The sequence below is a fragment of the Puntigrus tetrazona genome, chromosome 6 (genome assembly GCF_018831695.1).
Source record: "Puntigrus tetrazona isolate hp1 chromosome 6, ASM1883169v1, whole genome shotgun sequence".
Lineage (NCBI taxonomy): Eukaryota > Metazoa > Chordata > Actinopteri > Cypriniformes > Cyprinidae > Puntigrus > Puntigrus tetrazona.
Window position 1 is genome coordinate 5,278,830 of NC_056704.1, and position 27,896 is coordinate 5,306,725.

Below are 27,896 nucleotides of genomic sequence, written 5' to 3' on the forward strand. Positions count from 1 at the left end.
AGTTATTTTTGAACGCGATCATTGAATTGGATATGCTAAGCTATGCTAAAAGTGCTATTCGCCAGACCCAGAGATCGTCTGAATGAATTCAAATACGGTAAAACTCTTATTACTCTTAAAAATAATGATTAACTCGGTGGCAGAATGAGCCTATTTCCAAAAAGTGGAGTGTTCCTTTAATGGCCTTTAAAGTTTTATGAGTTTCATGATTGGTAGCACATTACTTCTATGTAACCTTGCAACTGCTATTGTCTTCTATTGGTGAAAATCTGACTGTTTGGAGTAATGGTGTAATAGATTCAAAACCATCTGAGGTATCATGTCTGTAGCACAATGTGTGTGCAATAAGTTATCAACGTTCAATACAATAGGTAAGGGTTTGCCAGTCAATAAGCTACAGTAGTGATGGGTGCCTCAGAACCACTAACTAGATCAGTTTGTTTTGGCATATTTTCTACTAAAACAAGAAATTATGGTAAGATATTTCAAAGGGCTAAATAACATTTCTGAATGAATCAGCGTTGAATAAATAATGAGTTTAATAAATAACTAACTGACTGACTGACAGATACATTGAGTTTAACAAAATTTCAGTATTTAAAACATTTTAAAACATTAATGTCATAGCAGCGCTGATGCAACTGCATTTAAAGCAGCATTTAGATGTATTTATATGGCAGTTTCTGAGCCCCCTTTGTGGTGCACAAATAGATTTTATGGATACAGATTTTATTTGATTGGAAGATACATTTGAACCAACTAATTCAGTTTGAATAAAGTAAGAATTTGACAAAAATAAGAATATCACACTCCCAGCAAATAACGAAATGCTGCAAAACGCTGCAGATGATGTCTAATTTATCAAGCAAATACCAAAACGCAAAAGCTCAATTAAACAAATACATGGTCAGTCATATTTACACAGTGACAACATGTAAATGAGCAGGACAGTTGCGTGTAGCATCCCTGGGGGGGGTGACAGGGCAACAGGCCACAGTTCATTAGCATACTGCACTCCGTCAGCAACACCCCGTCCTGCTCCCTCCCTCCCTTGTTAACATCTCCCGCCATCAATCCAGCTTTACACAAATCACTTCACCATCGATTGACGCTGCTGGTCAGGTAATGTTGTTTTTGCTTTCCACTGACAGCAGATTTCACAGATAAACCTCGGGCAGAATCCATATTTAATATATTGTTCATAAAACATTTATTAAGATGCAATGAAATGCACCATTTGCACGGTTGTCTTCTGGGTCTACGTTCGAAGGCATATAAGAGCATGTTAATCTTGATAAATGTTCCCTAATTAATTTATTCTGCTTTTTTTTCCACATACAGTACAGACGTTAGTGACAACGAAATGGGGGTGGATTGTTTCCAAGCACGTGTACGGTGGTCCACAAGTCTGCAGCCAGCTCCCCTAAGCTGGTCTCCAGTTGATCTATGTTTGCCAAAGGACACAGACCTCCCATTGAGTTCACACATTTTACTCCCCTTTTGCTTATGAAGACTACATACACTGAAGCATTTCTTCCACACATTCACACACACACGGAGTTAGACATGGCTTGTTTTTGCAGAGCACTCAAGCATTCGTGTATTGGTGCATTCTCATTTTGGCAGGCCAGACATCTAGAAGTCTAGTAACATGTGTGTGTGTGTGTGTTCGTGTGTGTGCGCGTGCAAGAAAATCACTTTAAATCTGTTGCCAAATTCCCTCTTGATTGTTTGAGTGAGCTGCGTAAATCTAAAGGTGTGATATACAACAAACTGAAATGAACCTGGAATGAATTTGATGCCACAGAAAGACATGCAGCAACACCATTTATAGCATCAGGTGTTACTCATAAAAAAATTAAAAAATAAAAACTGCTGCACCGTTTATAAGGTAATTCAGTGTTTCTCGTACATTTCAAGCCAAGTACCAAGTCATAATATCGGACTGCATTTAAAACCGGCGAGCAGCATACACCATATATGGTGATTAATATCAGTAATCCTGTAGATAAACCATGCAAAACCATGAGCAATAAGTTGATTGGAATATATGGAATATATGTGACTATAAGAACACATTTATAAATGATTACAGTGTGACTCAACTGTGTTGATTTTACAGATCAAGCAAACTTTGATTTCAAAAATATTTTTGAAAAAGATTGGAATTTGATTTTTAGACTTCTCCCATCTGTCAAAAGCATGTCTTTTTAATGGGGTGCGGAGTTTATGGGCAATAAGGCTCGCCAGGTCGCAATGGGGCCCCCAAATCACCACTTCTGAATTGTATTTAAATTTTATATAGATATAAATTACTTAATTGTATGACTATGCTGTTTGTATTGATGCGGTACGTATTGACATCAGTCATGTTACCAATATTTAAAGTCCATGTAAAGCAAAATTTGTATAGCACCGCAGTACTCTGCGTTGATAGGATAACAAAAAATGCTTACTTTTTAGCCTGGACTGCTTTAGTGGTCTAACCAATCAAAAGGAAGACAGGCTTTACCATTGACTGAACCGAAACAAGAATTCCAGTGTTTATAAGGGTAAAAGAGTGCAAGGTAAGATATGGGCGAGAGCTAAACATCTGACAGATGATTTACAAAAGAAATGTCTGCAACTCAGTAAACCATTCTTTGCCCACTTTTTAAGCCCCTTAAAACTGCTCATGGCGCCCCTGCAAATCTTGTCAGATTGTGCAAAATGAAGTTCAGCCTTAAAGCTTCAGCTAATTTGAGATTTTTTATTTAAAAATGTTTGACTTATTTGAAGAGCGCTTTCCCTTTCAAATTATTTGCCCAAGTGAGTTGCTAAGCATTTGACCATTAAAAAGGAGTCAAGGACATTTCTTGGAAAAATACACAACTGCCTTATTAAATGTATAGAGTATAACTCTGAGCTCTTTTCTTTAGATTTTCAAGGACATTCTAACAAGCTAACTAGAGGTCTCTCCTACAGTACAGAAATGTTTCTTAAAAATAAATGTTGACATCTAAAATAGACAAAATAGACAAAATTGTTATTTAAGTTCTATTTGCAAAAACGTTATTTGTGGATACAAACATTATTCTTCTGCTGCAGCCTTCTTTCATACTATGCATTTTAACTACGCATTTCCTAAATTCTGTTGTAGCACTTTTTTAATATTATATATAAAAATGTTGGCATTAAGATTTCATTTTTTACCATTAAATTAGTTTTTAGCACAGTAAATTTCCAGTCACACTGAATCCCTGGATATATACGGTTTGAGAATCAGGTAATGAATCAGACACTGGGAGAAAAAAAAAAATCTAACAATTCCTCCAAAGTCTCCATCTCCCAGACTAAATCAACCATAATCTCACTCGTCTCATTCGGCCCCTGTCGTTTCCATTTTCTAGACGCTGAAATCTATTTGCATGCTAAAAAGCTCAGGAACACCATTCCCCTCCCCCTGTCCACACTTCCTTCTCCTCTCCGTCCCTTTCTATCAGATGGTCTTTTTCTTCCACATACAGTTCATGAAAAAATGCGAATAGCTTTACAGTACACAAACTCATGATCTACCGCGGTTTGTGCATGTATGTGAGAGACAAACAGAAAAAGATCCTCAAAACCACAGACAGTGAGAGATAAGAGAGAGGGAGAGGTATGCTTCGGTGTATGGAGGAGTGTGAAAAAAGAGGGGGAGGTGGATAGGATGGACACAGAGCAAGAGAGCAAGAGAAAGAGAGAGAGAGGTATGCTTCTATGAGAGAGAGAGAGAGAGAGAGTCAGAGAGAGAGAGAGAGAGAGAGAGAAGAGAGGGAGGTGGATAGAGATGGACACAGAGCAGAGAGAGAGAGTCAGAGAGAGAGAGAGAGAGAGAGAGAGAGAGAGAGAGAGAGAGGGAGAGAGAGAGAGAGAGAGAGAGAGAGAGAGAGAGAGAGAGAGAGAGAGAGAGAGAGTGAAAAATACAGTAGCCAGAGAGAGAGAGAGAGAGAGAGAGAGAGAGAGAGAGAGAGAGAGAGAGATCTGAGGGGTCCAGCATTAGTTAATTTTTAAAACGTCTGAGGGGTCCAGCCATTTTTAAAATGTCATATCAAAAAGAAATCTTATGTTTCAAAATATATTTTCAAAAATATTTTAAGTACGTTTGTGAATACAATAAATACACTTGAAATAAATAATGATAAAAAAATTAAAGTAAATGACTTGGGGGGAAATAATTAAAACAAAAACATAAAACTAAATTTGTCCCCAACTTGATTTCCAACATGGATGAAAGGAACCTTTCCTAATGAACAGAGGAAGAGACATTTCAAGACAGAAACAAACTAGTAAAGAGAAACTAAGATGTTTTACGCAATCCTGTGCCTCTACAATGCTTCTAATTTACACGGCATGTTTCACTGGCTACCAAACATAATTAGCTGTAGCTTTATAATGACCCTTGTTGCGTTAGAAAAAACAAACCAAAGCAGTAATCAAAAGATTAAGGGCTTAAGAAGTGAGTGCTGAATTTTATCATAAGACCTGAGGGACAAGCTCTTCTAGAGAGATCTTTAGTGCTCAAGCTGCCTAAATTCCACGTCTTGTTAATATGATAACGAATAAGACAAACCAATTAACTAACAAATGGTTAAAGAGAAACAGAAATACATTTACACGTTAAAATTGAACACTGGTGCCATGCCTGATGAACATCAGCAGCTATGCTAAAATTAACATTTGATGAACATTCACTGTGTCCTCGCGGTCTCTATCAGCCAGTGCTTAGTCATAATCGTTATTTGTCAAAAATAAATGTGTATATGCCACACAAATTTAAGATCCTTTCAGATCAGTTTAGACAATGAGTAGCCTTTTTATCTCTGGCAATAGCGCTTATTAATAAAACTGTCATCAAACTTTGATTAGGGGTTTTTCAAAGCAATCCCACACATGGGTAATAACAGGCTATATCTTGGTGCTTCTAACTTTAATGTTATCCCAGTGCCACCCTTGAAAAGTTCAAATTAACATTTTCCTGCAAACACTGACAGTAACTGCACCCACTAATCCTTAAAACAACTTTTGTTGTAAATGTTATATTTAATTTATTAATTACAGCGCGCGCATGCCAGAACGTGTGATGTCGTGATACGAAGTAGCAAAAAACAAGTGATTCATTCAATAAATCATTGGTGACATTAATCTTATTTGTTCATTTTTTTATATTTATATAAAGCATGCACGCCTCCATGCTAGCTATTGTTTGAGCCAATGCATACTTGTCATTAAAAGAAGGACCCAATTAAACTTTATTACGTTTGCTTTGGCCAAGCATTTATTTCAGACGGCAATAGCAACTGGCATAAGTCAACCCGACCGAGCCTGGTGGATTTTTTTTAAATTTTTTGATTCTTTTTCTCGGTCAAACGAGTCAAAAGTTTTTCCTGTAAAATGACATCTAAATTACAGCCCTGTCGATCCAAGGTTTATTTTTGCAGCTAATGGCTGAAACACATGTAACAGGGGAGAAAGCACAGATCGGGAAGGCCACGGGCAGCGGGATGGCGTAAACGGCGGGATGCGGTGTGGTATTATCGGCCTGTGATGAGAGATCTGTGCTGGGTAAATCATTAGTGCTCATTAGAATTGAATCACGGAGATTATGCTCTGAAGAGATCAGTGGAAAATGCTGGTCATGGCTCAAAGAGAACAGACACAATGTTGCCATAGAGACTTGTCAGCTCAATCAAACGAAACACTGCAAATCTAATATTTGAGAGCTCGGCATTAGTCCACACTATGGGCTGTGTGCTTTAGGACATGTCTAAAACTGAGTCCATTTGAATATTATTGCTTGGTCAAACTATTATATTCTAAAAAAGATTTGTGAAATGTGTGACGGACACCTTGCAGACACAAAAATTGTATAGGTTTTGATTAAAAGATAGTTAGCATTAAATGTCAATATAACCCTATTCTCAACATCTTTAAAACATTAATGTTTATATAAAATGAACATATCTGCACCTCTCTGAAGAAACTCCTTTTGTGAATACATTCTTCAAGCAAAGACGTGCAGAAATACGGGAACTAAACTAACGATTCACAGCGTTTTATTGCAATAGTGCAGTGTTCTCAATAAAACGTCATGTATATGACAGTCCCAGTCATTAATATTCTGCATTGTTGTTTGTCCTGCTCACGCTGCAGAAATAAACACTGTAGTGGCAACTACTATAAAATATAAAATAACACAAACCATCTATATATCTATATATATATATATATCTATATATATATATATATATATATATATATATATATATATATATATATATATATATATATATATATATATATATATATATATATATATATATATATATATATATATACACACACACACACACACACACACACACACATACATACATACATACACACACACACACACGTGTGTGTGCATGTGTGTCTTATAAGTCTTATAATTAAATATTTCGGTCTTTAACTCCCTTTTTAAAGTTTTAAATCCCTGCCACCAAGATTTCAAAATCTCCCTTTTCTGTCAAACACACTAGAAAAGGTAGTATCCTCACAACGATATTCCTTCTTAGAGAAACATGGTAACTGTGAGGATTTCCAGTCAGGATTTAGACCGTACCGTAGTACTTACATAGCATTCAACACTATAATCCACAACATTCCCTTGAATGGACTAGAAAACTATGTTGGCATTAGTGGAAGTGTCTTAACATGGTTCAAATCACACTTATCTGACCGCCATCATTTTGTAGCAGTACATTAGGAGATATCGTGCACAAATTAAATATGAAGTACCTCAAAGCTCAGTACTAGGGCCATTACTTTTTTTTACACTTTGCATGTTACCTCTGGGAGATATTATGAGGAGATATGGTGTTAGCTTTCACTGTTATGCTGATGATATTCAGCTGTATATTTTTTCGCTGCACCAAACTGAGAAACTAACAGAATGCATAGCCGATATAAAAACTGGATGAGTAAGTTCGTAATGCTAAATTCTGAAAACAGAGGTGCTACGTATCACACATAAACACGTAACATATATAATAACTTGGAACACTGTCTAGACTTGAGGGCTGCTCTGTTAATTCTGAACGTAGGTGTGCTGTTTGACAGCAGTCTTTTTCTCGAAAACCATGTTTCTAGCATCTGTAAAACATATACAAATAACACCTAGGCTCTAAACGTCAAATGCACAAATGTTAATTTCATGCGTTATGACCTTGAGGTCAGACTATTGTAATGCTTTATTGGGTGGTTGTTCTACACGCTTGATAATCTAGCTGCTGCGTTTTGGACCAGCTGAAGTTTGACTCCTTACTAGAAGTATGACCATATTAGCCCGGTTCTGTCAACACTGCACTGGCTCCCTATTAAACATTGGATAGATGTTAAACTCTTGTAAATGACTTATAAAGCCCTGAGTGGTTTAGCTACTCAATACCTGAGCGAGCTCTTATCACATTTTAGTCCTCCACATCCACTTCATTCTCAAAACTCTGGCTGTTTGATAATACCTAAAATATCAAAATCAACTGCAGGTGGCAGATCCTTTTCCTATTTAGCACTCAAACTCTGGAACAATCTCCCTAACGCTGTTCGGGAAGCAGACACACTCTGTCAGTTTAAATCTAGATTAAAGACCCATCTCTTTAACTTGGCTTACACATAGCACACTAATACACTTCTATTATTCAAATCCCTTTAAGGATTATTAGGCTGAATTAATTAGCTCTGCGCGATGCTAGGAACACACATAACAAACAATGTACTCATAACATCGTAAAAAGAATGACATCTACGCTGTTTTTGAATCAGATCAGTAGTTGAATCAGTGCCAAAAGGTGACCATCATTGGAGACCCAACTAGATGAGCCCCATGGACCGATCACCGGAACCAGACAAACAAACAATAAGTCCTTTACACAACCTGACATAGCTGCGTTTAAAATTTTTAATTAAGTGCTAGTCATCCAGCCAGAGGAGAACTGGCCTCCAATTAAGCCTGGTTTCTCCCGAGGTTTTTTTTTTTTTTTTTTTTTTTTTTCACGGATGGGGTTTGGTTCCTTGCCACTGTCGCTTCTGGCTTGCTTGGTTGGGGATAATTATTGCAATGATTCTCTGCATTTAATAAAAAAATTAAGTGTTTAATGATACATTACTATCATTCTATTCTTCTATTTGATACTGTTCAGTTCTTTGGCGATCTGTATTGTTAAAAGCCCTATACGCATGATTTATTCACTGGGATTTACACATATTTCACACAACATTTATTTAAAGGTGCTTCTTTTCAGATTCTTATTTTCAGTATTATCTCAATAATTATAAGACTTTGAATCTTCGACTATTCGAGATCACCCCTAGATGGCTGATATTTAGAACTGATGCTTAAAAAATATTTAATCTATATGGTATCAATATTTTGTGTCTAATAATTACTGTGGGTTCCACAAAAACAGCTTGTGTGAATGTCCCTTGATGCACAAAAAGTTTTGGGCATCCCCTGTCTCCTACTTCACTTCCTGTCTACATACTGCCCTATCATAAAAAAAAAATGTATCATAATACAATTGAATGAATATCTGCTATAAAAGGTGACATATTACCACTACCAGTTCCATTGTACTGCTTTCAGGGTTTTATTTTATGGGTTTTTGGTAAAATGCCAGACTTTTTTTCTGCAACAATCCAAAAGCAAATCATTGGTTGCCACAGTAATGCAAGAATGCATATTATGCATGGACAACATGCCTAAGAATTTACAAAGGAAGTTGACTACTACCAACAACTCAAATCAACCCAAGTGACCGTATACACTCACCCTCTATTTATAGAGAAAGAACAGAGATCAGGAGAAAATGGCCAGCATTTGTGAGAAACACTCCAATCTACTAGATTTAATTACATCACAGGATGAAATCATTACATCTACACAACACTTTGCCCAATCACAGTTAGATGTGCTGGCAGCTGTAATGACATAACAAAGGTTTTTTTCATCCTTTCAGGAAACAGTAAGTGAGCACAGAGAGATGATAATTGCCTTTTACACAGGAAGAGTCAGACTCTAATGCACTTCATAGTCATCTGTTTGGGAGGCAAGCGGTGGGTGTATTTCTAAGTCTAGTTTACTCATTCTCCCATGATTCTCAGTTCTTTGATCTGTAAAGAAAATCAGCGTGACCCAGAGTACATTTTGAGCTCAGTTTGTAGTCCACACAGGTATAGAGGGAGAAGAGGAAAACATTTATAGAGCAGCTGTCAGGACCATGAACCTCTAGCTGAAAGTCAAAGTCACCCAGTCCGTCATTGACATGGAGATCATTCGCCTGCATCTACATCAGGTTCATCCAGAGTGGGCTACTGCATCTGGTGCATTCTCACGATCTGCATGAGAGATCATCCAACGGGTGGAGGTGTCAATGCTTCATAATTAATATTTTGTAGATGCACCAATATTCTAGATGTATAAAATTAGTGGAAGGCCAAAGCAGCCATAATGACTGCCTGAAATAGAACAGAGGTGTCTAGGGACACGGTCCAAAAATAACAAATGACTTTTAATTAGGAGACATTTGTTAATGTGTCATCTGTGCAATTCTGCATGTGTTTGTGTGTCCACAAATGTGAAAACAACTGCTGTCTAGATGGCAATATTTGCATGCGTGTTTGCATTTACAGTGGAGAGCAAACATTTAAAACTACACTGAATTTTGTTTTGAAGATTTTTTGCATAAAAAAAAAAAAAGTTATAAAATAGCGCTGTTTAAAAAAATGAATTCTTTCATACAGAAAAAGAACGGTATAAAGTTACTATTCTGAATATGAATCAGCTATTCATCAAATAATCTTGAGAAATTTCATGGTTTCCACAAAAATATTATGCAGCACGACTGCTTTCAACATTGATAATAAAAAGCCTATTGAACATATTTCTGAAGAATCATGTCACACATAAAATATATCCATGAATATATTAAGGTACAAAACGGTTATTTCAAAATGTAATACCATTCGAACAATATTATGGTTATCAATACAGTCTTTTAGGGAAAAAAACGAATAAAATCATGTTCGCTACTCTCAAACATTTGGAATTCAATGTTATGTGTGAATACATCTAACGCAAGCATTTTATGACCTTTTCTTTATGTGCTCACCTGTAAACCTCCAGATTTCACACGTATACCAATTAAATTTTGAAAACGCAGAAGTGAAATCTGCCATCCTCACTGGCTTTCACAGCATCACTTCGCCGAAAAAATTACAGATTGATTAATTCACTGAGTGCACAGACACATACAAGCACAGGTCAGCATTCTACGGAGAAAATGAATTGCAAGTAGGAGAAAAGATTGGCGCTAGAACACAGAAGTTTACCAAGTAAAAAAAGAGGGAGGGAGGAATGCGGTTTAATGGACTGCTGGATTTACTGAACACTCAGCTGTAAATTCACGTAACTCCCCACATCTTAAAAACACTACCCTCAGCTTATGACAATGGCACATTTCATTTAAAGGCTGTGGGGACTTTCCATCGAATTCTATGGGTTTTATATTAACTTAATGCTATTTTGTATCCCCTTTCACTTAACCCTTAAACAAACATTTTCATTAAGCAAGCAATTTATATTTATTCATAAAATGAAGGTTATGTACGGTTATCTCTTAACTATCCTTGTGAGGACATGTTACCCACAATGTAACAAAACCTGGTCCCACAGATAAAAATCAATGGAAACAAGAAATGCAAACATTCACGTAAAATAATATGTTTCGTAATAGACCGACTGATCCTCACACACAGAGAGAGAAGTACTCACCGGTATTGTTCTTCTTTCTGTTCTTCAGAACACAGGTGACAGGATCTCCAGAAACACAAGGATTCTCCACATATTTGGGTGTCCTGATTGAACCTGCAGACAGAACGAATATGAGAGGAAGACTGGAGGAGAGAGAGAGAGAGTCAGAGAGAGAGAGAGAGACAGAGAGAGAGAGAGAGAGAGAGAGAGAGAGAGAGAGAGAGAGAGAGAGAGAGAGAGAGAGAGAGAGAGAGAGAGAGAGAGAGAGAGAGAGTCAGAGAGAGAGAGAGAGAGAGAGAGAGAGAGAGAGAGAGAGAGAGAGAGAGAGAGAGAGAGAGAGAGAGAGAGAGAGAGAGAGAGAGAGAGAGAGAGAGAGAGAGAGAGAGAGAGAGAGAGAGAGAGAGAGAGAGAGAGAGAGAGAGAGAGAGAGAGAGAGAGAGAGAGAGAGAGAGAGAGAGAGAGAGAGAGAGAGAGAGAGAGAGAGAGAGAGAGAGAGAGAGAGAGAGAGAGAGAGAGAGAGAGAGAGAGAGAGAGAGAGAGAGAGAGAGAGAGAGAGAGAGAGAGAGAGAGAGAGAGAGAGAGAGAGAGAGAGAGGCACATACACACACAGAGACAGTTAAGTCTTTCCAGATGGGATTTTGAAGCTGGCGATCTGAATCTCTGGGCAGAACTGCATGTGGATCTGCTCTGGCTTGTGTGTGTGTGTGTGTGTGTGTGTGTGTGTGTGTGTGTGTGTGTGTGTGTGTGTGTTTTAACAGTTGTGATTGGCTGTCCTATACTCCCAGAGAGATTCCGGTATAAATGATTCGTCTGTAATGATTTTAATCTCCCTGCACAGTTCCTCCCGTGTCTGCTGAGTCAGAGTCAAGCCTTGTTGGCATGATTGTCAACATTTACAATTTTGCTAAAGCACAAAAGTATTTAATAACTTTTAAAGGCTTTGATGTTGAAATGATTTTTCAGTGTTTATCAGTCTCACCAAGGCTGCATTTATTTGATCAGAAATGCAGTAAAAAGTGCAATATTGTAAATTAGTATTGCAATTTTTTTTAAAAAAAGTGTAATTTGTTCCTGTGATGACAAGGCAGAATTTTCTGAATTTTATCACTCATTACAGTTTCACATAACTTGGTACTCGAGAAATATTTATTATTATAACGTTAAAAAAAAATCAGTTGTGGAGAACTTATAACGTATAAATATTTTATATAAAAAAATTAAAGTTTAATATATTTATTTGTAATAGATATTTTATTGCACTTCTGATCATTTTAATGCATCCATGCTGAGAGTATTACTTCTTCTGATGCCAATCTATAATAACAATGTATTATTTGGTCTATAATATTAGTAACTAATTCAAACTGAAAACACATTCTCAGTGTTACTTCAGCACACAAACCATTAACTGAACCAGCTCATTCACAGCCCTGACTCGTCTGCATGAACATTTGTTCTATTTAACATCACAGCGTTTCCTCACACAAAGCATCAATAATCAGAAAGAAGCCTGAAATGAGAATAAAGACACAGATTCAGAAGTAAAATTCAGGGCTCTAGCAACTGTTGCGTCTTTCCTATTTTCAGATATTAAGTTCATTGTCACAGGGAAAAAAAATAATATATTTTAAAAGCTTTTTTACAGATCAGCCAAAAAAAATAATAAAATAAAATAAAAAAAAATAGTAGGAAGCCAACATGAAAAGATGAAAAAGCAGATGCACATCCCTAAATTAGTTTGGATTTTTTTAGGTAACATGTGACCTCGACTTTTCTCTTCTTCAGCTTCTAGCAATATTATATATGACACAGTTAGCAAAAGGTCTGAGAGATTCGTTTGACTCAGAAACTGGACTATTAGCGCAGTCAAACTCTATCACATCTACATCCTGGAGTTTGACAGTTATCAACAGGTTGCTTTATAGATAATTACATATAACTTTTAGTACAATTCTTTGGATCAAAAGTGTTTGCTACACATTAACTAGAAAGCCCTGGTCTGTGATGGGTTATCACTCAGTTTTAAAATCAACATGTAGAGCATTCACAAACCTGTAGTACTCTCCAATTGCAATTGTTATTTACAGAAAAAAAAAACGAGACATTTACTTAAAAACATGAATGACAATCATTTCAAAGACTTCAAATAAAAATCCTTTGTGATAACGTGAATAAATGGTGCAGTAAACTTAAGCGGTGTGTACTGCCACCTAAAGGAAAACACACAGCATTGCAGGCACAGAAATGCTTTTACTAGCATTACTTAATATAGAAAAAATGCTTACATTATGAGAGAAATGCATGCTTTTTGGAAATGTAATGACAGATAGAACAAAATATAATGAAACAAGAATGTGAATGTTGTTAAGTGCTACTTAAACATTAGAATGGATATTTAAAAAAAAATAATTGATTGATATTCTAATCTTAATCTAATTTTTTCTTCTTTTGTGTTCTGTAAAGCTGTCTAATCAAGAGCAGTTTTAATTCAATTCAGGGCTGACGTGGGTATGATCACACAACCTGAAGCGCAAGACTGTGGGAAGAACAATCGCCAAACGTTGCCAGAATACTGAGTGAGTTCCTGCCAAGTGGTTGTCTTGGCGTGTGATTGACAGCCCTCTGCTCGGCTATCAGTGTGAATCAGCACACAGCAACCAATGCCACAATGATAACGTAATGTATTTTGCACAGTATGTGATCCCGTTTCATTCATCAGTTCTCAAATAATCTAAAGCAGCTACCAAACCATACAGCTCATCTAAATCACATATTTGGAAAAAACTGCATTTTATTCTAGATTTTACATCAGAAACACGTCAATGTATGAACTCCCTCAAGTTCACCTTGACCTACCCTCATCCTAAAGTCTGAACATCAGTTGAACCTACATTCGGCTTTTGTTTAATAATGGGATTCCTTCCTATGGGCCAGTTTCATAAAAACAGTAACTATCTCTTACTAGTCTGTCCAACTAGTAGTTAGTCAAGGGGTAATTAGTCTTACTTTTTGAATCAGACAATTAACCAACCAATACAAGTGATTAGCCCTAAAGAAATTTTAAATTAGAAGAGTAGCAGTTAATGCAAGTGATCTTCACAGAACAAGTAAACGACTCCCAAACATTGCCCCCAGGCCTTGCTGTCCTTAAGTACAAACATTAGTGATGCTGGTGGTCACACAAACCAGAGCATCACAGAAACATTATTTATTGTGTGTGTGTGTGTGTGTGTGTGTATATATATATAATGTATATATGTATGTATATATCCTATCGTGTTACAGGCCTGTAAAATATAAATTGAAAATTGTTGGCATAGACTTTGTATATACACACACACACACACACACACACACACACACACACACAATACAACAGTGACCCAGTTTCTTCTAAGAAAACATCATCTTCTTTAAATAAAAAGTTTGAAAACAAGCAGCTGTGTTAAAGAGGGGTCTTTGAATGTTAAATGGCTTTTGAGTAAAAGGAAAAAAATATAAAAAGTTGAGAAACATTGGCCTACACTGTGAAGTCGGCACCAATAGATGGCACAGTTTGTGCGTTACATAAATCAACTTCAGGACTTCTTAAAGAGGACAAGCCATAACACTGTAAACTTGACTGATGTGTCTACTGTGTATGATATACAGCATACTACTTGTGCCAGAAATACCATATGGATAGTACCCAAACAGCCAGACTTATCCGTAAGAGTAGATATTAAATCACTATTCCAGCTGACTAGGATTAAAATATATATATATATATATATATATATATATATATATATATATATATATATATATATATACACATATTTTTTTTTTTTTTTTATTTATTATATTTATTTTAATGTTATCTTACATAGTTAATTTTTTTAGTATTTTTTTTTTTTCAAAACAATGCATTTTTCTGAATGTATGTGTAGTATATGTAATATGAAACCTGAAATTACTTTTATGATACAACCATTAACAACAAGGGGCCTAAAAATTGATTCAGAATACAGAAAGCCATTGGAACAACTTTTAGTTTATGCATTTATTTAACCTGTCAATATCGCACGCTCCTAGTAAGTACATTTAAAAAGTGCCTATCGCTTACCTGGTGACTTGTTGGACCGGACTGGAGAAAGATAGGGTTGGCGGGGAGGGAGCAGAGGGGAGGAAGGGAGGGAGACGGACACTCCTCTGGTCAAACTCGGCCTCAGCATCTCCTCTGCAGGGTATGGCTGCACCGGCAGCGGCCCGCTCCCATGATTCTGAACACCCACAATCCCCTCTTCCTGAACTCTGTGATGGAAACTGGGGCTGAGGGATTGACTTCCTAAGCAAAAATAAGACAGAAAACAAAAAAAGAATATATGTATTAGTTTTAGCCTCCCTTATGAACGCTTGATTAGAATTATATCTGCATGCAAACAATGCCCAACATGAAAGTTCAGAATCCTGTGTCACTTTTACAGCCACAATAACAAACACTGAACATTTACAATAGTTTGAGTCTCTTAAACTCTCAAACTTTTAAAATCCATTCATCTCTGTGTGCTTTCCAGTTGAATGTCAGAAATCCAATTAGCTAGGTATCATTACCAATGGCTTTCTGTATCCAAGCCTTCAAAACCACTATAAAAACATACAGACAAACTACTAAAGCTGTCTCAGGACCAACAGTAATATTATACATCTTTCTCCTCCTATAATAAACCCTTTCGAAGAAAGCTGAGAATAATTTAAGCTCTTTTAACATTCCAAACCAAACATACAAGGCCTAAAGTTCCTCTCACCGCAGCAGGGTTTACTGCTGATCTTTACTGCCAAAACGAAGCTGGTTTTAAACAAAAAGCCAACAGAATGCAGATTTTCACAGGACAGCTCGCCATATTATGTAGAGGACATCCCTGTGGTCATTTTAGAGAAAGACTGATTAAAGAGACCAAAATGTAAAACTACACTGTGTGTGTCCATGAAATGAAAAAATATATATATATATATATATTTTTTTATAGATTTCAATATGCTACTCCTTTTTAACTAGTCGGTTTCCACAATAATCATATTACTTACCTGTCCGTAACTGAACTTCTCTTAAGAGTTTGGTGTTCGTTGGTTAAAACGTTTGTTATGCATTTTCTTTAAGAATTTAAAGTTCTTTTTATGTTGTGGCTAAAAACAAAAGAAACAAAAACAGATTCACAAAACCTAATATTTTTAATCAAAATTAAATCAAGGTATCACTAGATTATGATGTACAGTATAAGATCGATATTCATTCTAAGAATTAAAAACAAGAATTTTTATTTAATATTATTATTATTATTATTATTATTATTATTATTATTATTCACTGTGCATCCCCCTGCTGTTCTGCTAAAAATTTGAAATAATTTAATGATTTTTGTAGACATTCCAGCAAATTCTGAAAGTTCTATAAATTTAAATTTAATTCACTCAATTAAACTTAAAAAAAAGATTAAAACAAAATATAAACATGAAATGACGAATGAGCTGTTGATTTCACATAATTTCCCCACAAATCCTCTTATTAACATTAGATTAGGCCCTATTAGTAAAAAAAATAAACAGATAAACTTTAAAGAATTATTTTTGGTTCAGAAGCAAAGTAATATTGTATCGAAATGCATCATATTGAATTAAACGCAACATTTGAACATATACATATACAGTTGTACTAACTTTGTTTGCATGTTTGTTTTAAAAGGAAAAGATCATGATTCAAATGATGCTTGACCGCAGGGTAAGGTTTCAGTCCAGTATGGAGGCTATATGTAACGTTGGCTGTAGGGTGGAAAATGTGCCCGCATGGCTTTCTTCTTCCCTTTTATTGCAGATTTGTGGTCGGTCGCCTCTTAACACAGCCCAGCAAATCAAGTCTGACTAATGACAGTCTACTCCAGAGAGCTCTGATATAATTACAGCCCTGCATTCATAACACTGAGGCCTGACCAAAATACCAACCAGAGACTCCATTCATCAGACATCAAATATTTATCAGAATATAAATTCAGTCGAAATGAGGGTTTGGAGCTGGACGGAGTCTTTGCTGAATCCTATATTTAGTTAAATGTGGACAGACCGAACCAGACTGAACAAGAAAAAAAAAAAAATCATACTGCTGTAAATGGACTCTTAAATGTACATGTGGAGTAAATCAGGTATGCTGGCGTTTTGGCATCATCATAAAAATGTGGCGTAAATCCGATACGGTAGGGTTCAGCAACACCAAAAGAATAAGCAAAGTAAGCATTGCTCAACGTCTGAAGGAAATTAAGTAAAAGAACACATGGACAGGGATAAAGCAAAGAAACCTTAACCCCAGATGGCACCAACTCTTCTTTATACAAACAGGAAGTTAAAAAAAAAAAAAAGGACAGATGTAGGATGATAACAATGGAGGAAGGAAAGGAAACAAATTACATTTTAATTTTTGTTTACTTGAGCAGTAAATCAGCATTAAAATGATTTCTAAAGGATAGGGATGGACGATATCTTATTGTTTGCGATGATATACTGTTAAAAAAATTCTTCCTCAAACTATTACCAAATAAATTGCAGACCGTTATTTCTAATAGATGCATGAGTTGCATGTAGCACTATGACGAAGCTTATTCAAACATAGTGTTACTTGTCAGCTGCTAGCTAACAATTTCATGCATTTTTTTAATAAAATAAGAAAAGCATGACAATTCTTGAATTAAAAAAATTGTTTTATGGATATTTTGTGTCCACTACAGAGCTTAACATCCCAAATTCCTTTCAGCCTAGACAATCTGGAAATTAACTCTTTTTAAATTCCACAAAAGAAGCCATTCATGTTTGGAATAAAAAGAGAGTAAATTACACAATTAAAATTTTTGGGTTTGCAAAAACAAACAACATAAAAAGCATTTAACTGAGCAAATTTGCTAGCTAAAACTACTTAATATAAATTCACAATTAAAATAGTTGCACGTTTTTTAATAGGTGGACAGACAGTAATCTTGTGTATCTTTATAAACAATCGGACTCTGCTAAAAAACATGAAGAGCCCCTGCTGAGTAAGGAGAAACTGGACACCAGAGCAGCTGAGATAACACAAGAAAACCCTTCAGAAACATGTGCACGCACACATAAACCTTACCCTGACACACTCACACAATGCAGATGGATCAACTTTCCCAATGTCACTCTACTCCTACAGATTTATACCTGAGGACAGTAAAATCTTACACGCGTAAACTCAACATCTCAGGCCAGAGTCATACTGTATCGCTCTGCATCAAACAGACCCTGTTTTAAAGCTAAATCCTTTGTGATCCGACCTTTACCAGGCTTCAGTTCAAAGGCAGGAGAATGCTTCAATCTGACATTCCAAAAGAAAAAGGGTCAATCCGTGAAAGCAGAAATCCCCACCAAAGTATGATTCTTAGGGATTAAAGAGTTCAAATTCAGAAAAAAGAAAATGAGTGAGGAGAAAGGAAAAAAAACACACGACCGAAAGGATTAAAATGAGAGCAAAAAAAACCTGTGCTCACTGATAAACTGATTTTTGATGTTTTGGTCTATCACTGTTGTCAGTTCTGCTGGAAAAGAGTGCATGTGATATCCAAAGTTAAGATGCTGAGAACATCCTCATACTATTATCCTATCTGCTTAAAGCTGGAATGCACTACATAATATTAATAACTCACTCACTCACTAACCATGGTCATTGTACGTAAGAAATATACGTTGTTGTTTTTTTTTCAAAACTAAAATAAAAAATTTAGATAAGGCGTTTCTGTAAAACAGGCTCAGGTTCCATGGTTAGGTATCCAAGCTGGTTATCTCCATTGTGCCACTAATCAAGACAAGTTCAATAAGGGGTATCCATATAAACTGTTTTTTGAAAACATGTTTGTTAAAATGAGTACTTAGCTAAATCTATGACTCAACAGTTTTGTAGTTCCAAGATAGCATTTTAAGGGATTGTTGTAGGGTTCTAATGCATCTTTTAGATACCAAATGCAGCACCGCGTATACTGTATACGTAGTTAAAAGGCGATCCTAGAATGCCAAAAATTCAGATTCCACATGGAGTCAAGGAAAATGTCAATTCTAAATGTCATTCAATAGCGAGTATCAAAAAATATGTCAATTTAATTAAAAATCGACACTTTCATTCGATATTCATGTGTACTGCATATTTTTAATGCTTTGTGTCAATTGCTCAGCAACATGCAAAATGTCAAACTCTATTGCAATCAATTGATCTGAAAGGCCATTTCTGTAGAGTATGACGTTTCGATTCATTTAGGCTGCTGCATTAAAAGGACCCTGCTTATGAAATGAATAGGCAGCAAGACAGCTTACTACGCTTTTGAACATAAATATATGTAGCTATTTGTTAGTGAACGGGTCTGGGTTGTTCAAGCTACAAAATGATCAAAAAATGTATTAAAGTAGTCTTTTTTTACATTAAAAATCTATAAATATAAGCCATAACACCATTTTGAAATGATGCAAATATGGCAAAACTGTTTTCTGTTTTCATAAAACACTACAAATAATTTCAGCATTTTACACCATGCTCTCACTTTGTAAAACTGTTCTTACACCAGTCAAAACCATGGGAAAACATATTGTGATAGAAACAATGCAAAAAAAAGTGCTTAAATTAGAGGAAGAGCACAAGGACAAAAATAAGGAGGAGGATGTAGGCCAATGAGATTGTTTGTTTCTGATGAGCAGAAAAAAAAACATTTCTCACCATGGCAGGCTTTTTTGTGAACAGACACATAGTGGCTTTTCATGAACACTAAATTATCATATGAGAATGATTTCTAATGGTCGAGTTTGATTAAACAAATGGGCACGTCCGATGAAATATTCAGGCTTAGCAAGAGAAACTTTCACATGGTACAGCAGCATACAAGTAGCTTTTAGTAAATGTGTCCTGACAAAAACTGTGCATAATCACGTATGCAGCTTTCTGAAATCCAGCTTCCTCAAACACTAATGACAACCGATTTGGCTGAAGAAGAAGAAGAAGAAAAAAAAAAAAAGTCATATTTGACACCAGGTTTCTCATGACCTCACTACATGTGTATCTGGTGCTCTTTATTACGTTTGCAACTGAGAACAGAGCTTCCGGGCAGATGATCAGCCCCAAAAAGTAGCGCTGAAGAGCGTAAGAGTGGCGTCTGATCTGTCTGGTGTGCTGGATAACTCTCTCCATCCCCTGCAGCTAACATAAGGTGTCGTAAATACTTCATGAGCAATATGTCTCTTTAGAGGACACGCAAGTGTTGTCTGCAACCGACAGAGACTTCGTCGGCTGTCAGCATGAAAACCGGAGGGAGTTCACCGATGTTAGTAGAGCAGATTTGCACATCAGAGAACGAACAAAGTGACAATCAGCTACATTGAAGAGAGGAGGATATACAAGGGAAATTATTTATTTGCAGTCTCCTGACTTAGGAGCAAAGCACCGAGTTAGATTAGCAGATGAAAAGTTTCTTGTATGTGGGTCAGGTGGTGTTTGTTTGGAAGCTCTCAAACTTGTCTTGACATACTTAAGTGAGTGAGTGAGCGGAGCAGAGATGAATGAGGTTAATTGGAACACGGCTCCATTGAGAGGCTCCGTTGGGAGAGAGGTATCGGGCCAGCGATGGTGCTGAATTCAGCAAGAAGCCGAGCGGATGCAAGGGCGATCTTGTGGAACCGAGTGTCATGGTAACGCAACATCATTAATGAAGGAACTCTCGTTTGTCGCAGCGGTTGACGTTTCGAGAGAGTGACGTAAGTGAGAAAGAGCAGACTCTCAAAGGCATGTTCACACAAAATGTAAAAGTCAGTTATTCGGTCTCGTGTCTTTCCATAGATCGTAAGACTTCCATGGAAGACAAAAAATACATTTTTGAAGAATATCCTGGCCCCTTGATTTAATATCATGAAAGCGAATGGGTAACTGGCTCAATGCGGTTACAAAATTACACAAAAAAAAAAGTACCACGAAAGTAGTCAACATTAGATATATTTTGAGTCTTCTGAAGCTGTGATGATTTTTTGATGAGCAGACCAAAAGGTATGTAATTGAAAAAAATTATAATAATAACAAACTTAAAAGTAAGTTTTGATTCCTGACGTCCAAGTAGGGAAGTAATTTTTTCTTTCTTCAGAAAATCGATTGTTCAAGATTGATTGCTTCATGATTCATTCATGAATCTGACTCCTCACAACAGCGAATCAGAAAGTAGAATCTTCAGCGAAAAGAAACAATATTGGCCTACTTATCACGGAAGTATTTTATATTATATATCTCAGTTTCTAGAAGTGCATTTTATTCAGTCACAGAATGTCTTTATAAGTGCATCAAACAGGAGACGTTTCAGACGCATACTCCATTAAAAGTTGTTTTTTAAAAGTTATTTGATATATGTTTAAACTGATACTTAATTAAAATGTAATGAAATTCTTTTTTTCATAACTCTTTTTCGCAAAACGAGATATGAAGTCCCATTTTGAATCAAATGATGTGTGAAATGCACATCAAAGGCTAGTTTTGAATCAAATGATTCACAATAAAAGATCAGATTCAAGCACTTCGAATTATTTTGCGACAATGGTTAACTGAGTTTTAAAAAGCTTTGCTGACCTTTACTTGCCTAAATAACAACGATTTATCAAGCATGTTGTTAACAGATCATACACATATATACACATATACACATATATATATATATATATATATATATACACACACATATACATATACATATATATATATATATATATATATATATATATATATATATAACCTAAGGTTAGTGTGATTGTTAACAACACACATGATAAATCTGTTGATATTTATTTATTTAAAAATAATTTGTTAATACAATTGTGAAACTAATTTAAAAAAATTTCAATGGCGAGACTGTGCTGGACTACAAAAAAAAAAAAAAAAACCACCTAAATCTCATTTAGCCAATGCCAGCCACAGCTCTATAAATCTCTTTGGAGGCCGTAAGCCAATTATGCAATTAAATTAAGCATACAGAACAGCCAACAGCAAAGTACAGTTCAAAAGGCCGCAGCAATAGTTATTAATGTTATTTTCCCTGCTTCTGGGAATAAAGCAGCTTACCTGCATCTCTTTTGCCGGTCCTTCCTCCTCCCTCTCTCCCTTTCTTCAGCACTCCCTTAAACATGGTACAGCTCCCACTTTTACCACAGTCCTTAGATCCTGCAGAGACACAAATTTATTGAAGAAGAGCACACGGTTAGCAACTGATCAAGAAAAAAAATAAAAACCCGGTCAATAATACCACGATGCTTTGGACGTGTAATTTAAACGAGTCGCCAGCAACTCGACAACACAATGGAAAACAAAACTCCCCATTCATTTTATGTACGTGTGTGTTGCCACCTCGTGACGGGAGGAATTGTTTGATGAAATTCCCACATTCCACATCTAATTAACGCTCTGCTGCCTGGTCTAAGGCATATAAACAAATAAATAAAGAAACAGTGAGAGCCAGCGTTACCCACACACTGTAAACCTTTGCACGCCACTCACATAATCCACTACATGTGAAATAAAAATACATTTAACAGCTTAAACGGAAGAAAAACTGAAAGACCTTAGTAGGCGAGGAAAGACCAGTTGCTTTAAACCACTCAAAATAAGAGGGAAACTAGTGTGCCACTGTCCTTCACAAGTCAATTGCATGTGTCCACACGGCAGCTGTCCACGCTGACACGTCTTTCAGACAATAGCAGGAAATACCAGCCCGTCTACCAAACCTCCACTTCGTTCTAAAATAGCAGAATGGATCTGTCTGCTTATCTAGGTATCCAGGCCTGCAGGCTGGTCTCAGAGTGACAGTCAGCTCAGAGGTGGATGTTTGCTCATTAGAAAAGTGTCCGTTTCATTCTGTTGGAATCCAGCTGTATTTAACGGTCCCATTACAACTAAACTACTACTCAGTGGATCAAGGCATTTCACACTACACTGAATGTCCAAAGAAAGAAAGAAATAAAAAAAAAAAAAAAAAAAGGAGCATAGAAATGGAAGTGACAGATCTTCATATTCATATTGTTGTGCACATCCAAGTGAAACAGAAAAAAAAAAGAAATTGTAGAATGGAGGAGTTGGTTCTGCGTTTTTGGCTGTTCATTTAATTTTGAGATGAGGACATAACACTTAGGCAAGTTTAGGAGGACTAAATAAGATCTGCATACATTACCATAGAGTATATCTGTCTGACTTTTGAATTAAATTATAAACTAAACTAAAACAAAAGAAAAGAAAATATTATGCATAAACAGATGGATTTTCATTTTACGAAGATGTTAAACAATGTTTCACACTTTATTATAACCTTTACAGAACAAGTTATGACCCCTACATCAGAGTGAAGAAGTTGGAGATTGTGAAACAACACACTTCTAGAATCAATTATGTTAAAAATTCTTGTTTTATATACGGATTTTTTTTTGCAAAGATTTGCATGTGGTGGTGTGTTCTAAATGACTAAAATTATATCCTATTATCCTACTTCTAAAATAGGAAATATCTCACTATATTGTCCTGCTTACAGTATCGCAATATATAGTGTCATAAACAGTAATTGTATGTGCATGATATTTAACATTTTGGCTTTTATAACACTACCACAAATTGTATTCAATAATTTACAATAAAATATTGGGAAAATTACAAAATTTTGCCAGGGACCTATTGTTGAGTTGACGAGGAACGACCCACACTCTGACTAGCGCTTGACTTCACACTCTGTCTTTCAAGTTTCAAACACACACACACACACACACACTTGTTTTTGTGAATTGTGTGAACATTCCATATGCGTTTTAAAATTGTACAAACTGTATGTGCTATTGTCCCACACCAACCCTACACCTAAACCTACAGGAAACTACAGCCATTTTTAGATTTAAAAAAAAACTACTCACTGTATGATTTATAAGCGTATTGAAAAGTGGAGACATGAGGTAATGTCCTATGACATTCCCATGCCATTATATATAATATTCATTATATGCACGCACACACACACTCTCTCTCTCTCTCTCTCTACATAACAGCGATTCTACCAAAGTGTGCGTAGAGAAATGCAACCTCATCAATATGCAAATAATATATTTATTTTCGAACATATACAATGTGAAACTCAAATCCTGAGATTAATGAATGATTTAAATAATAATCCAGGAACAGGACATTAGACAATCCAGGAATAAGACATTAACCCAGGGTCATTTTTAAGCTTTCGAACCATGTTGTTCAAAAGCCCAAATGAGCGATGGACTCACTAATACTTTGTTTTCTGCCTAAATGATCTTTTTCTTGGAACAGCACAGAAAAGCATGAGGAAAAAAAAAAGAAAACAGTAGCCGTCGGCAGCATGCAATATATTTTTGTGGAAAAATGACTTGGGAGTTATTAAGACACGGGTCTGACTGTTGGTTTGGGCTTAAAAACTGTCACCATCAGCTCTTTTATACAGTGCAAGCAATTTTGCTGATTCTTTTCCTCTGCTGGCCGCAACCAACCAGAAACAATCAAATAAAAAAGAACAACAAATGAGAAGAAATAAAACCGTATAAGGGTAAATTATATGAAAGAAGCACATCACGCCTTATAAAAGATGCATCACAGTTGTGCATCTACTAGAATTTGTTAAGAGTTTTGGAGACAAACTCTGGCATCGATTAGTTTGTGTTTCTGTTAAATGTAAATTAATTGTCACCGAGCCTAAGAGGCAGCACTGGTTCAATAGATTCAATACTAATTGCCTGGATTTGAAAGGAGCCACATCCTGTCATTCAGAGTCATGGTTTTGAAACACAAGCCTAGATGACATTAGGAAAAACACATGACAGATATTGTGCCCATCTCTTTTTTTTTTTAACATCCATCGTTCCCTTTTATATACACTGGCACACGTTCACCCCAGAAACATGAAGCAGGGTCACACACACATGCAAAATGGAGTTCGTAACGCCTGGTTTGTCAAGACACATACTGTATAGATTTACAGAGACACTGATGTCACAGGGGTGATGTCACATAACTAACTCCATCTGGATAATGCTGGATATAAGAAAAACAGGCCTTTTCCTTACAGAGAAAACGAACATACAAGCAGAAAGATAAAATAGTTAACTTTACTAAGAAACATAAGTTTTTTTCTCAAATACTACAAAGATTATTACAAAAACCCTTTCATTTTGTACAAATAATAGGGTTTTCTTAGATACTGCACATCGTCTGCTTGCAATCCACTGTCACAAGTGATATCAATAAGATCGTTTTACTTTTAAAGTCACTGATTTCTGTTTGAGAAGCTAAAAAAGACCAGAGCAAATCATCCCCGCGCGTGACTGAAAATCAAATTACAGACTCCAGAAAAGTGCATTAGAGCTTCACCGTGGTGTGTTTGCCAGAGCTGGAACCAAGCAACTGGAAAGCTCTGGTTTGACCACCGCCGGCCCTCCACCGTGAATAACGTTTTAAGTTGTACTTTCTAGTAATAGCAGGTTTCTGCGGGCCGTGACTGCAGACTAAATGTGAGTTTAATTGGATGAAAGCTGAGATTTATCAGAGGGTGGAGGGGAAAATAGAGGATGACAAGAAATAAGGTGGAGACTGGGGTGGATGCTGAGGGATGAAAGCAAAACACACACACACACAAAAAAAAGTATAGGAAAAGCAAGCATTTGGGAAAACACTGCACTGCATTTACTTTCATAACGCTATAGAGGTTAAGTGCTGTAGCATATGGAAATATAAAACAGCTGAATGGGAATTTTTCATTCAAATGACACATTCAGAAATACATTCGCAGCGCAAATGAACGACTCGTCTTAGGGGTTTCAGAATTGACAGCGCTCGTTCAGTGAACGGGAAATGAGGACATCTTTTTCTAAATAGGTTTTATGGCTGAAACCTAAGGGAAAATGGCCTTGTTTCCTTTTATGGACAATCTGGCCTAAATCTCCTCCCCACTTTACCATTTGAATAAGACATATGACACATGGGGGGGGTCTTGTACAAATGTGCAGCCCTCACATCAAAAGCTGTCAAGCTTTTCAGGCCTAACAAGAGCAGATCTTTAGACAGAGGGTTACTGGTTTTGTAAGCAGTTATGCTAGAACTAGTTTCAGTGATCCTCCAGAAACTAGTCAAAGGGAGCCATGTAATTTCCTCATTATCTTCAACTGGGATGTTCATGAGACAACGAATGCAGCACGGTGTGCGTGTGTTAATGTACATCTTATATTTAAGTTGCTGCATCGTGCTGCGTTCCTTGTCATGAGAACATCCCAGCTGAAGATATTGAGGAAATTACATCACTCCCTTTGATAAGTGACATGTCCTCTGCTCACTCCAAAGTGCCCACTAACAAGAGGATATGGATGATCACTTTGATCTGGAAAATAACTATGAACTGTGCGACACACTATATGCAAATCTTTACGTCCCTATTAATTACTAGGAAAAACACCAGAAGTGTTACTGTATTTGCAAAGGGGATAGCAAATACAGAAGATCTGATGATCTATAACCGATTCCCTGGTAATTTCAACATCTGAAGTGCATTAAACACTGTGAGGCAGTTTTTCCCATTTCAGATCCCACTTCAACACAGCCACAAACCAAAGTTAAATCCTGCCATCAACATACTGTGTGTTGAAAAAAACTAAACTGAATAATGTTCAAAAGCGCCTCTTTAAATATTTCTGGATGGCAGTGAGTGTAACAATCCACACTTCATTTCCCTAACCTATAGACACCCAGTGGACATTAACCAGCCCAACCTTTCACTCCGTCTCTTTTTAGGTCAAACATTAGCTCATTCTCCCCTGCTGAGTTAAACACAGCCAATTAAACCATTAGTCTGCTATAAAAACACTAGAGTGACTCAAGGAACAGCAGGACCGTGCAAGCCTGTACTTCCATTAATGAGTAAACATGGGAAATGCTCTCAAGGTGTTGACAGGGAGATGGAAAGCTAGTGTTCATGAAGTCCAAACAATTTCTATACCATGGAGAGCATGCACTCACGGAATCGCTTCTAGAAGTCAAAGGCATTAATTACACTGATTAAATTAGGATTTTATGATTTTTCCAGTCAGAACTACTTCTGTGGCACCCTCTCTTCATCCGCTAAAATTCTCTGTGAGAAAACAAACATTCCTTTTTGTTTTATTAAGACTTTGCAAGTTACAGGCTTCTGAGGAACTGTGGAAGACATCCAGTGACGCATGTTTACTACAGTTTGGCAGTGACGTTATGTTCTTATTTTTAAAAAAGCGCACAATTGTAACAGACATGTAAACGAGAAATATAACGTTTATATACAACAATGTGCAAATCAAGCCATTTTTGATTATATGACTTTTTTTTGTATTTTACAACATTGTAGAGTGCATTAGTGTCTGGCCACTTTTTCAGTGGCACTGGTTTCCCGGAATAATTATTTTTCATTTATTTTCCCACAGGGATTTAAAAAAAAAAAGCCTTTGTTAAGGTGTTTACAGCCATGAACCAAGCAAACCAGCCACAACATAAAACATAACATTACTAACTTTTTTTATGGGGTCATCGGATGGCCATTTTCCACAAGTTCTGATTCTTTAGGGTCTTAAAGAAAATTATAACATACTTTGGTGAACATATCTTCTCAAAACCATATATATGATAGGTAGGTAGGTAGGTAGGTAGGTAGGTAGGTAGGTAGGTAGATAGATAGATAGATAGATAGATAGATAGATAGATAGATAGATAGATAGATAGATAGATAGATAGATAGATCAACGCGCAATAGAGAGAACAATGTAGATAAAACAAAAGACAGACAGAGAGACGTAGATAAAACAGACAACAAGATAAATAGAATGATAGGCAAAACGATAGACAGAACGACAGAGAACTAGACAGACAGACAGACAGACAGACAGACAGACAGACAGACAGACAGACAGACAGACAGACAGACAGAATCTCTGTACACCAAGCGCTACCATTACAATTTTTTCAGAGTTTTACTGCAGTGATATGTACTTGTTGGTTTGTATCTGACGA

At 36.4% G+C, this 27,896-nt stretch overlaps 1 protein-coding gene across 1 annotated transcript in view; it reads right to left on the reverse strand.

The window, feature by feature from the left end:
• The window catches only part of tanc1a (tetratricopeptide repeat, ankyrin repeat and coiled-coil containing 1a), a 61,743-nt gene that overhangs the window by 31,516 nt on the left and 2,331 nt on the right, over nt 1-27,896 (reverse strand). The window contains exons 2-4 of the mRNA XM_043241535.1: nt 21,933-22,031; nt 14,913-15,134; nt 10,829-10,921 (exon numbers count right to left, since the gene is read on the reverse strand). Of these exons, the coding sequence (XP_043097470.1) occupies nt 10,829-10,921; nt 14,913-15,134; nt 21,933-21,996 (379 nt within the window). The 5' untranslated portion in view covers nt 21,997-22,031. The remainder of the gene's footprint in view (nt 1-10,828; nt 10,922-14,912; nt 15,135-21,932; nt 22,032-27,896) is intronic.